Source organism: Oncorhynchus masou, chromosome 2 (assembly GCF_036934945.1).
Source record: "Oncorhynchus masou masou isolate Uvic2021 chromosome 2, UVic_Omas_1.1, whole genome shotgun sequence".
NCBI lineage: Eukaryota > Metazoa > Chordata > Actinopteri > Salmoniformes > Salmonidae > Oncorhynchus > Oncorhynchus masou.
Window position 1 is genome coordinate 4153848 of NC_088213.1, and position 13697 is coordinate 4167544.

The 13697-nt window shown below is 41.3% G+C and overlaps 1 protein-coding gene across 1 annotated transcript in view; it reads left to right on the plus strand.

Moving 5' to 3' along the window:
• The window catches only part of herc1 (HECT and RLD domain containing E3 ubiquitin protein ligase family member 1), a 273217-nt gene that overhangs the window by 78136 nt on the left and 181384 nt on the right, over positions 1-13697 (plus strand). The window contains exons 21-22 of the mRNA XM_064983713.1: positions 3799-3915; positions 11896-12130. Coding sequence (XP_064839785.1) covers positions 3799-3915; positions 11896-12130 — 352 coding nt within the window. The remainder of the gene's footprint in view (positions 1-3798; positions 3916-11895; positions 12131-13697) is intronic.

Sequence of the window (13697 nt, forward strand, 5' to 3'; positions counted from 1 at the left end):
GACAAAGGTACAGGGATAGGTACAGGGAATAGGACAAAGATACAGGGATAGGACACAGGTACAGGGATAGGACACAGGTACAGGGATAGGACACAGGTACAGGGATAGGTACAGGGATTAGGACAAAGGTACAGGGAATAGGACAAAGGTACAGGGATAAGACAAAGGTACAGGGATTAGGACAAAGGTACAGGGATACTACAAAGGTACAGAGAATAGGACAAAGGTACAGGGATAGGACAAAGGTACAGGGATAGGACAAAGGTACAGGGATAGGACAAAGGTACATGGATAGGACAAAGGTCCAGGGATAGGACAAAGGTCCAGGGAATCAGACAACGGTACAGGGAATAGGACAAATGTACAGGGAATAGAACAAAGGTACAGGGATAGGACACAGGTACAGGGATACTACAAAGGTACAGGGATAGGACAAGGCTACAGGGGATAGGACAAATGTACAGGGATAGGACACAGGTACAGGGATACTACAAAGGTACAGGGATAGGACAAGGGTACAGGGATAGGACAAATGTACAGGGAATAGGACAAAGGTACAGGGAATAGGACAAAGGTACAGGGAATAGGACAAAGGTACAGAGAATAGGACAAAGGTACAGGGAATAGGACAAAGGTACAGGGATAGGACGAAGGTACAGGGATAGGACAAAGGTACAGGGAATAGGACAAAGGTACAGGGATAGGTACAGGAATAGGACAAAGGTACAGGGATAGGACAAAGGTACAGGGATAGGACAAAGGTACAGGGATAGGACAAAGGTACAGGGAATAGGACAAAGGTACAGGGATAGGACAAAGGTACAGGGAATAGGACAAAGGTACAGGGAATAGGACAAAGGTACAGGGATAGGACAAAGGTCCAGGGATAGGACAAAGGTCCAGGGATAGGACAAAGGTCCAGGGAATCAGACAACGGTACAGGGAATAGGACAAATGTACAGGGAATAGAACAAAGGTACAGGGATAGGACACAGGTACAGGGATACTACAAAGGTACAGGGATAGGACAAGGGTACAGGGGATAGGACAAATGTACAGGGATAGGACACAGGTACAGGGATACTACAAAGGTACAGGGATAGGACAAGGGTACAGGGATAGGACAAATGTACAGGGATAGGTACAGGGATTAGGACAACGGTACAGGGAATAGGACAAAGATACAGGGATAGGACACAGGTACAGGGATAGGACACAGGTACAGGGATAGGACACAGGTACAGGGATAGGTACAGGGATTAGGACAAAGGTACAGGGAATAGGACAAAGGTACAGGGATAAGACAAAGGTACAGGGATTAGGACAAAGGTACAGGGATACTACAAAGGTACAGAGAATAGGACAAAGGTACAGGGATAGGACAAAGGTACAGGGATAGGACAAAGGTACAGGGATAGGTACAGGGATAGGACAAAGGTACAGGGATAGGACAAAGGTACATGGATAGGACAAAGGTACAGGGAATAGGACAAAGGTACAGGGAATAGGACAAAGGTACAGGGATAGGACAAAGGTACAGGGATAGGACAAAGGTACAGGGATAGGACAAAGGTACAAGGAATAGGACAAAGGTACAGGGATAGGACACAGGTACAGGGAATAGGACAAAGGTACAGGGAATAGGACAAAGGTACAGGGAATAGGACAAAGGTACAGGGATAGGACAAAGGTACAGGGAATAGGACAAAGGTACAGGGAATAGGACAAAGGTACAGGGATAGGACAAAGGTACAGGGATAGGACAAAGGTACAGGGATAGGACAAAGGTACAGGGATAGGACAAAGGTACAAGGAATAGGACAAAGGTACAGGGATAGGACAAAGGTACAGGGAATAGGACAAAGGTACAGGGATAGGACAAATGTACAGGGAATAGGACAAAGGTACAGGGATAGGACACAGGTACAGGGAATAGGACAAAGGTACAGGGATAGGACAACGGTACAGGGAATAGGACAAAGGTACAGGGATAGGACAAAGGTACAGGGATAGGACAAAGGTACAGGGATAGGACAAATGTACAGGGATAGGTACAGGGATTAGGACAACAGTACGGGGAATAGGACAAAGGTACAGGGATAGGACAAAGGTACAGGGATAGGACAAAGGTACAGGGATAGGTACAGGGAATAGGACAAAGATACAGGGATAGGACACAGGTACAGGGATAGGACACAGGTACAGGGATAGGACACAGGTACAGGGATAGGTACAGGGATTAGGACAAAGGTACAGGGAATAGGACAAAGGTACAGGGATAAGACAAAGGTACAGGGATTAGGACAAAGGTACAGGGATACTACAAAGGTACAGAGAATAGGACAAAGGTACAGGGATAGGACAAAGGTACAGGGATAGGACAAAGGTACAGGGATAGGACAAAGGTACATGGATAGGACAAAGGTACAGGGAATAGGACAAAGGTACAGGGATAGGACAAAGGTACAGGGAATAGGACAAAGGTACAGGGAATAGGACAAAGGTACAGGGATAGGACAAAGGTACAGGGATAGGACAAAGGTACAGGGATAGGACAAAGGTACAAGGAATAGGACAAAGGTACAGGGATAGGACAAAGGTACAGGGAATAGGACAAAGGTACAGGGATAGGACACAGGTACAGGGAATAGGACAAAGGTACAGGGAATAGGACAAAGGTACAGGGAATAGGACAAAGGTACAGGGAATAGGACAAAGGTACAGGGATAGGACAAAGGTACAGGGAATAGGACAAAGGTACAGGGAATAGGACAAAGGTACAGGGATAGGACAAAGGTACAGGGATAGGACAAAGGTACAGGGATAGGACAAGGTACAGGGATAGGACAAAGGTACAAGGAATAGGACAAAGGTACAGGGATAGGACAAAGGTACAGGGAATAGGACAAAGGTACAGGGATAGGACAAAGGTACAGGGAATAGGACAAAGGTACAGGGATAGGACACAGGTACAGGGAATAGGACAAAGGTACAGGGAATAGGACAAAGGTACAGGGATAGGACAAAGGTACAGGGAATAGGACAAATGTACAGGGATAGGACACAGGTACAGGGAATAGGACAAAGGTACAGGGATAGGACACAGGTACAGGGAATAGGACAAAGGTACAGGGATAGGACAAATGTACAGGGATAGGACACAGGTTCAGGGAATAGGACAAAGGTACAGGGAATAGGACAAGGGGACCTGGGTTGTACAGCCTTGAATGAGCCTTACTGTAGTCTGGCAGGACTAGCCTGGGTTGTACAGCCTTGAATGAGTCTTACTGTAGTCTGGCAGGACTAGCCTGGGTTGTACAGCCTTGAATGAATCTTACTGTAGTCTGGCAGGACTAGCCTGGGTTAGAGCCTCATTGACCTACGCCACGGTGTGGCAGGACTAGCCTGGGTTAGAGCCTCATTGACCTACGCCACGGTGTGGCAGGACTAGCCTGGGTTAGAGCCTCATTGACCTACGCCACGGTGTGGCAGGACTAGCCTGGGTTAGAGCCTCATTGACCTACGCCACGGTGTGGCAGGACTAGCCTGGGTTAGAGCCTCATTGACCTACGCCACGGTGTGGCAGGACTAGCCTGGGTTAGAGCCTCATTGACCTACGCCACGGTGTGGCAGGACTAGCCTGGGTTAGAGCCTCATTGACCTACGCCACGGTGTGGCAGGACTAGCCTGGGTTAGAGCCTCATTGACCTACGCCACGGTGTGGTTCGCCACACAGCTTCCCTTTTAACCCAGCGCCCTGTGTGATGTCTCTCTGTGTCTGTCTGTCGCACGGCACAGAAATCTTTCAATGTTTCCTCTCAGCGCGGGAGGCGGCGAGGAGCCGAGAGAGGGAGAGGGCCAGCAGCAGCGCCGGGGGAGGCCTGACCTCAGGAGGAACCAGAGGAGGAGGGGGAGGTAAGGGAAGGAGGAGGAGGGAAGGAGGAGGAGGGGGAGGAGGTGGGGGAGGGAAGGGGAGGAGGAGGAGGAGGGGGAGGAGGAGGGGGAGGGAGAGGGCCAGCAGCAGCGCCGGGGTAGGCCTGACCTCAGGAGGAACCAGAGGAGGAGGGGGAGGTAAGGGAAGGAGGAGGAGGAGGAGGGAAGGAGGAGGAGGGGAGGAGGCGGGGGAGGGAAGGAGGAGGAGGAGGAGGGAAGGAGGAGGAGGGGGAGGAGGCGGGGGAGGGAAGGAGGAGGAGGGAAGGAGGAGGAGGGGGAGGAGGCGGGGGAGGGAAGGAGGAGGAGGGAAGGGGAGGAGGAGGGAAGGGGGGAGGGGGGAGGGGGAGGGAAGGAGGAGGGGGAGGGAAGGAGGGGGGGGAGGGAAGGGGGGAGGGGGAGGGAAGGAGGAGGGGGAGGGAAGGAGGGGGAGGGAAGGAGGAGGGGGAGGGAAGGAGGGGGAGGGAAGGGGAGGAGGGGGAGGGAAGGAGGAGGGGGAGGTAAGGGGAGGAGGAGGAGGAGGAGGGGGAGATGGAAAAGAAGGGGTGGTGGTGGGGAGGTTATTTCAGTATAATATAATATGTAACTATGAGGAGGTGGGGAGGTTATTTCAGTATAATATAATATGTAACTATGAGGAGGTGGGCCAGGTTATTTCAGTATAATATAATATGTAACTATGAGGAGGTGGGCCAGGTTATTTCAGTATAATATAATATGTAACTATGAGGAGGTGGGGAGGTTATTTCAGTATAATATAATATGTAACTATGAGGAGGTGGGCCAGGTTATTTCAGTATAATATAATATGTAACTATGAGGAGGTGGGCCAGGTTATTTCAGTATAATATAATATGTAACTATGAGGAGGTGGGCCAGGTTATTTCAGTATAATATAATATGTAACTATGAGGAGGTGGGGGAGGTTATTTCAGTATAATATAATATGTAACTATGAGGAGGTGGGCCAGGTTATTTCAGTATAATATAATATGTAGCTATGAGGAGGTGGGCCAGGTTATTTCAGTATAATATAATATGTAACTATGAGGAGGTGGGCAGGTTATTTCAGTATAATATAATATGTAACTATGAGGAGGTGGGCAGGTTATTTCAGTATAATATAATATGTAACTATGAGGAGGTGGGCCAGGTTATTTCAGTATAATATAATATGTAACTATGAGGAGGTGGGCCAGGTTATTTCAGTATAATATAATATGTAACTATGAGGAGGTGGGCCAGGTTATTTCAGTATAATATAATATGTAACTATGAGGAGGTGGGCCAGGTTATTTCAGTATAATATAATATGTAACTATGAGGAGGTGGGCCAGGTTATTTCAGTATAATATAATATAATATGTAACTATGAGGTGGTGGGCAGGTTATTTCAGTATAATATAATATGTAACTATGAGGAGGTGGGCCAGGTTATTTCAGTATAATATAATATGTAACTATGAGGAGGTGGGCCAGGTTATTTCAGTATAATATAATATGTAACTATGAGGAGGTGGGGAGGTTATTTCAGTATAATATAATATGTAACTATGAGGAGGTGGGAAGGTTATTTCAGTATAATATAATATGTAACTATGAGGAGGTGGAAGGTTATTTCAGTATAATATAATATGTAACTATGAGGAGGTGGGCCAGGTTATTTCAGTATAATATAATATGTAACTATGAGGAGGGCCAGGTTATTTCAGTATAATATAATATGTAACTATGAGGAGGTGGGCCAGGTTATTTCAGTATAATATAATATGTAACTATGAGGAGGTGGGCCAGGTTATTTCAGTATAATATAATATGTAACTATGAGGAGGTGGGCCAGGTTATTTCAGTATAATATAATATGTAACTATGAGGAGGTGGGCCAGGTTATTTCAGTATAATATAATATGTAACTATGAGGAGGTGGGGAGGTTATTTCAGTATAATATAATATGTAACTATGAGGAGGTGGGCCTGGTTATTTCAGTATAATATAATATGTAACTATGAGGAGGTGGGGAGGTTATTTCAGTATAATATAATATGTAACTATGAGGTGGGAGGTTATTTCAGTATAATATAATATGTAACTATGAGGAGGTGGGGCAGGTTATTTCAGTATAATATAATATGTAACTATGAGGAGGTGGGCCAGGTTATTTCAGTATAATATAATATGTAACTATGAGGAGGCGGGCCAGGTTATTTCAGTATAATATAATATGTAACTATGAGGAGGTGGGCCAGGTTATTTCAGTATAATATAATATGTAACTATGAGGAGGTGGGGCAGGTTATTTCAGTATAATATAATATGTAACTATGAGGAGGTGGGCCAGGTTATTTCAGTATAATATAATAGGTAACTATGAGGAGGTGGGAAGGTTATTTCAGTATAATATAATATGTAACTATGAGGTGGTGGGGAGGTTATTTCAGTATAATATAATATGTAACTATGAGGAGGTGGGCAGGTTATTTCAGTATAATATAATATGTAACTATGAGGTGGGGCAGGTTATTTCAGTATAATATAATATGTAACTATGAGGAGGTGGGGAGGTTATTTCAGTATAATATAATATGTAACTATGAGGAGGTGGGGAGGTTATTTCAGTATGATATAATATGTAACTATGAGTAGGTGGGGGAGGTTATTTCAGTATAATATAATATGTAACTATGAGGTGGTGAGGTTATTTCAGTATAATATAATATGTAACTATGAGGAGGTGGGGAGGTTATTTCAGTATAATATAATATGTAACTATGAGGAGGTGGGGCAGGTTATTTCAGTATAATATAATATGTAACTATGAGGAGGTGGGGAGGTTATTTCAGTATAATATAATATGTAACTATGAGGAGGTGGGGAGGTTATTTCAGTATAATATAATATGTAACTATGAGGAGGTGGGGGAGGTTATTTCAGTATAATATAATATGTAACTATGAGGAGGTGGGCAGGTTATTTCAGTATAATATAATATGTAACTATGAGGAGGTGGGGCAGGTTATTTCAGTATAATATAATATGTAACTATGAGGAGGTGGGGAGGTTATTTCAGTATAATATAATATGTAACTATGAGGAGGTGGGGAGGTTATTTCAGTATAATATAATATGTAACTATGAGGTGGGGCAGGTTATTTCAGTATAATATAATATGTAACTATGAGGAGGTGGGAAGGTTATTTCAGTATAATATAATATGTAACTATGAGGTGGGCCAGGTTATTTCAGTATAATATAATATGTAACTATGAGGAGGTGGGGAGGTTATTTCAGTATAATATAATATGTAACTATGAGGAGGTGGGGCAGGTTATTTCAGTATAATATAATATGTAACTATGAGGAGGTGGGGAGGTTATTTCAGTATAATATAATATGTAACTATGAGGAGGTGGGGGAGGTTATTTCAGTATAATATAATATGTAACTATGAGGTGGGGCAGGTTATTTCAGTATAATATAATATGTAACTATGAGGAGGTGGGGAGGTTATTTCAGTATAATATAATATGTAACTATGAGGAGGTGGGGCAGGTTATTTCAGTATAATATAATATGTAACTATGAGGAGGTGGGCCAGGTTATTTCAGTATAATATAATATGTAACTATGAGGAGGTGGGCAGGTTATTTCAGTATAATATAATATGTAACTATGAGGAGGTGGGCCAGGTTATTTCAGTATAATATAATATGTAACTATGAGGAGGTGGGCAGGTTATTTCAGTATAATATAATATGTAACTATGAGGAGGTGGGGCAGGTTATTTCAGTATAATATAATATGTAACTATGAGGAGGGCCAGGTTATTTCAGTATAATATAATATGTAACTATGAGGAGGTGGGCAGGTTATTTCAGTATAATATAATATGTAACTATGAGGAGGTGTGCCAGGTTATTTCAGTATAATATAATATGTAACTATGAGGAGGTGGGCCAGGTTATTTCAGTATAATATAATATGTAACTATGAGGAGGTGGGCAGGTTATTTCAGTATAATATAATATGTAACTATGAGGAGGTGGGGAGGTTATTTCAGTATAATATAATATGTAACTATGAGGAGGTGGGGCAGGTTATTTCAGTATAATATAATATGTAACTATGAGGAGGGCCAGGTTATTTCAGTATAATATAATATGTAACTATGAGGAGGTGGGCAGGTTATTTCAGTATAATATAATATGTAACTATGAGGAGGTGGGCCAGGTTATTTCAGTATAATATAATATGTAACTATGAGGTGGGCGGAGGTTATTTCAGTATAATATAATATGTAACTATGAGGTGGGCAGGTTATTTCAGTATAATATAATATGTAACTATGAGGAGGTGGGGGAGGTTATTTCAGTATAATATAATATGTAACAATGAGGTGGGGCAGGTTATTTCAGTATAATATAATATGTAACTATGAGGAGGTGGGAAGGTTATTTCAGTATAATATAATATGTAACTATGAGGTGGGCCAGGTTATTTCAGTATAATATAATATGTAACTATGAGGAGGTGGGGAGGTTATTTCAGTATAATATAATATGTAACTATGAGGAGGTGGGGCAGGTTATTTCAGTATAATATAATATGTAACTATGAGGAGGTGGGGAGGTTATTTCAGTATAATATAATATGTAACTATGAGGAGGTGGGGGAGGTTATTTCAGTATAATATAATATGTAACTATGAGGTGGGGCAGGTTATTTCAGTATAATATAATATGTAACTATGAGGAGGTGGGGAGGTTATTTCAGTATAATATAATATGTAACTATGAGGAGGTGGGGCAGGTTATTTCAGTATAATATAATATGTAACTATGAGGAGGTGGGCCAGGTTATTTCAGTATAATATAATATGTAACTATGAGGAGGTGGGCAGGTTATTTCAGTATAATATAATATGTAACTATGAGGAGGTGGTGAGGTTATTTCAGTATAATATAATATGTAACTATGAGGAGGTGGGGCAGGTTATTTCAGTATAATATAATATGTAACTATGAGGAGGGCCAGGTTATTTCAGTATAATATAATATGTAACTATGAGGAGGTGGGCAGGTTATTTCAGTATAATATAATATGTAACTATGAGGAGGTGGGCAGGTTATTTCAGTATAATATAATATGTAACTATGAGGAGGTGGGCCAGGTTATTTCAGTATAATATAATATGTAACTATGAGGAGGTGGGCCAGGTTATTTCAGTATAATATAATATGTAACTATGAGGAGGTGGGCAGGTTATTTCAGTATAATATAATATGTAACTATGAGGAGGTGGGGAGGTTATTTCAGTATAATATAATATGTAACTATGAGGAGGTGGGCCAGGTTATTTCAGTATAATATAATATGTAACTATGAGGAGGTGGGGAGGCTATTTCAGTATAATATAATATGTAACTATGAGGTGGGCAGGTTATTTCAGTATAATATAATATGTAACTATGAGGAGGTGGGCCAGGTTATTTCAGTATAATATAATATGTAACTATGAGGAGGTGGGCCAGGTTATTTCAGTATAATATAATATGTAACTATGAGGAGGTGGGGAGGTTATTTCAGTATAATATAATATGTAACTATGAGGAGGTGGGGCAGGTTATTTCAGTATAATATAATATGTAACTATGAGGAGGGCCAGGTTATTTCAGTATAATATAATATGTAACTATGAGGAGGTGGGGAGGTTATTTCAGTATAATATAATATGTAACTATGAGGAGGTGGGCCAGGTTATTTCAGTATAATATAATATGTAACTATGAGGTGGGCCAGGTTATTTCAGTATAATATAATATGTAACTGCCATTTAGCAGATACTTTTATCCAAGTGACCTGCAGTTTGTAGTTTGCTGTTGTTGTTGTTTAACGTATGGTTTTGTATGGTTGTAATGTGTGGTTTTGTATGGTTGTAATGTATGGTTTTGTATGGTTGTAACATATGGTTTTGAATGGTTGTAATGTATGGTTTTGTATGGTTGTAATGTATGGTTTTGTATGGTTGTAATGTATGGTTTTGTATGGTTGTAATGTATGTTTTTTTATGGTTGTAACATATGGTTTTGAATGGTTGTAATGTATGGTTTGTATGGTTGTAATGTATGGTTTGTATGGTTGTAATGTATGGTTTTGTATGGTTGTAACGTATGGTTTTGTATGGTTGTAACGTATGGTTTTGAATGGTTGTAATGTATGGTTTTGTATGGTTGTAATGTATGGTTTTGTATGGTTGTAATGTGTGGTTTTGTATGGTTTGTATGGTTTTGTATGGTTGTAATGTATGGTTTGTATGGTTGTAATGTATGGTTTTGTATGGTTGTAATGTATGGTTTGTATGGTTGTAACGTATGGTTTTGTATGGTTGTAATGTATGGTTTTGTATGGTTGTAATGTATGGTTTTGTATGGTTTGTATGGTTGTAATGTATGGTTTGTATGGTTGTATTGTATGGTTTGTATGGTTGTAATGTATGGTTTTGTATGGTTTTGTATGGTTGTAACGTATGGTTTGGTATGGTTGTAATGTATGGTTTTGTATGGTTGTAATGTATGGTTTTGTATGGTTGTAATGTATGGTTTGTATGATTGTAATGTATGGTTTTGTATGGATGTAATGTATGGTTTTGTGTGGTTGTAATGTATGGTTTTGTATGGTTGTAATGTATGGTTTTGTATGGTTGTAATGTATGGTTTTGTATGGTTGTAATGTATGGTTTGTATGGTTGTTTTGTATGGTTGTAATGTATGGTTTTGTATGGTTTGTATGGTTGTAATGTATGGTTGTAATGTATGGTTTTGTATGGTTGTATTGTATGGTTTGTATGGTTGTAATGTATGGTTTTGTATGGTTTTGTATGGTTGTAACGTATGGTTTGGTATGGTTGTAATGTATGGTTTTGTATGGTTGTAATGTATGGTTTTGTATGGTTGTAATGTATGGTTTGTATGATTGTAATGTATGGTTTTGTATGGTTGTAATGTATGGTTTTGTGTGGTTGTAATGTATGGTTTTGTATGGTTGTAATGTATGGTTTTGTATGGTTGTAATGTATGGTTTTGTATGGTTGTAATGTATGGTTTGTATGGTTGTAATGTATGGTTTTGTATGGTTGTAGCGTATGGGTTTGTATGGTTGTAATGTATGGTTTGTATGGTTGTAATGTATGGTTTTGTACTGTTGTAATGTATGGTTTTGTATTGTTGTAATGTATGGTTTGTATGGTTGTAATGTATGGTTTTGTATGGTTGTAATGTATGGTTTGTATGGTTGTAATGTATGGTTTGTATGGTTGTAATGTATGGTTTTGTATGGTTGTAATGTATGGTTTTGTATGGTTGTAATGTATGGTTTTGTATGGTTGTAATGTATGGTTTTGTATGGTTGTAATGTATGGTTTGTATGGTTTTGTATGGTTGTAATGTATGGTTTTGTATGGTTGTAATGTATGGTTTTGTATGGTTGTAATGTATGGTTTGTATGGTTGTAATGTATGGTTTTGTATGGTTTTGTATGGTTGTAGCGTATGGGTTTGTACTGTTGTAATGTGTGGTTGCTTATTGTAAAATACCTTTCGATTGAGGTTTTATAAAAGCACTTTAAAATATCTCATGTATTATTGATTATATATGCTTGCTACAATCCACTCTAAATGTTCATCGTTCTTCAGACTGATAGTTTTGGACAGCTGAAGCAAGCGCGCCTTTTCTCCTCCAGTAAATTTTTTTTTTTTTTTACCTTTATTTAACTAGGCAAGTCAGTTAAGAACAAATTCTTATTTTCAATGATGGCCTAGGAACAGTGGGTTAACTGCCTGTTCAGGGGCAGAACGACAGATTTATACCTTGTCAGCTCGGGGATTAGAACTTGCAACCTTTCGGTTACTAGTCCAACGCTTTAACCACTAGGCTACCCTGTCTATATTAACAGTGTGTTATTGTTACCAGGGGAGGCGGAGGCCTCGACATCCCAGGAGGAGCATCACGGGAGAGACGGCTGTACGGGGCTGCCTGAGGGACAGGACCTGTACACAGCGGCCTGTAACTCTGTGGTCCACCGCTGTGCTCTGCTGGTGCTGGGGGTCAGCCCGGTACTGGGGGAACTGGGGAAGCAGCACCAGGACGAGGGACGCGGCAGCTTCCAGTCAGCCGGACAGCAGGACGGGACGGGCTTCATGACCAGGTCAGAACAACACAACGTCTATGACTCTCTGGTCTGTGTAGGTCGGACTGTCTGGTCTGACTGTATGGTCTGTGTAGTTCTGACTGTAATGTCGGTTCTGTGTAGTTCTGACTGTATGGTCTGTGTAGTTCTGACTGTGGTCTGTGTAGTTCTGACTGTATGGTCTGTGTAGTTCTGACTGTGGTCTGTGTAGTTCTGACTGTGGTCTGTGTAGTTCTGACTGTATGGTCTGTGTAGTTCTGACTGTATGGTCTGTGTAGTTCTGACTGTGGTCTGTGTAGTTCTGACTGTGGTCTGTGTAGTTCTGACTGTATGGTCTGTGTAGTTCTGACTGTAAGGTCTGTGTAGTTCTGACTGTGGTCTGTGTAGTTCTGACTGTGGTCTGTGTAGTTCTGACTGTGGTCTGTGTAGTTCTGACTGTAAGGTCTGTGTAGTTCTGACTGTGGTCTGTGTAGTTCTGACTGTATGGTCTGTGTAGTTCTGACTGTAATGTCGGTTCTGTGTAGTTCTGACTGTGGTCTGTGTAGTTCTGACTGTAAGGTCTGTGTAGTTCTGACTGTGGTCTGTGTAGTTCTGACTGTGGTCTGTGTAGTTCTGACTGTATGGTCTGTGTAGTTCTGACTGTGGTCTGTGTAGTTCTGACTGTGGTCTGTGTAGTTCTGACTGTGGTCTGTGTAGTTCTGACTGTATGGTCTGTGTAGTTCTGACTCTGGTCTGTGTAGGTCTGACTGTCTGGTCTGACTCTATGGTCTGTGTAGTTCTGACTGTAATGTCGGTTCTGTGTAGTTCTGACTGTATGGTCTGTGTAGTTCTGACTGTATGGTCTGTGTAGTTCTGACTGTGGTCTGTGTAGTTCTGACTGTGGTCTGTGTAGTTCTGACTGTGGTCTGTGTAGTTCTGACTGTGGTCTGTGTAGTTCTGACTGTAGTCTGTGTAGTTCTGACTGTGGTCTGTGTAGTTCTGACTGTGGTCTGTGTAGTTCTGACTGTATGGTCTGTGTAGTTCTGACTGTGGTCTGTGTAGTTCTGACTGTATGGTCTGTGTAGTTCTGACTGTGGTCTGTGTAGTTCTGACTGTGGTCTGTGTAGTTCTGACTGTGGTCTGTGTAGTTCTGACTGTATGGTCTGTGTAGTTCTGACTGTATGGTCTGTGTAGTTCTGACTGTGGTCTGTGTAGTTCTGACTGTGGTCTGTGTAGTTCTGACTGTATGGTCTGTGTAGTTCTGACTGTGGTCTGTGTAGTTCTGACTGTGGTCTGTGTAGTTCTGACTGTGGTCTGTGTAGTTCTGACTGTGGTCTGTGTAGTTCTGACTGTATGGTCTGTGTAGTTCTGACTGTGGTCTGTGTAGTTCTGACTGTGGTCTGTGTAGTTCTGACTGTATGGTCTGTGTAGTTCTGACTGTGGTCTGTGTAGTTCTGACTGTGGTCTGTGTAGTTCTGACTGTATGGTCTGTGTAGTTCTGACTGTGGTCTGTGTAGTTCTGACTGTATGGTCTGTGTAGTTCTGACTGTGGTCTGTGTAGTTCTGACTGTGGTCTGTGTAGTTCTGACTGTATGGTCTGTGTAGT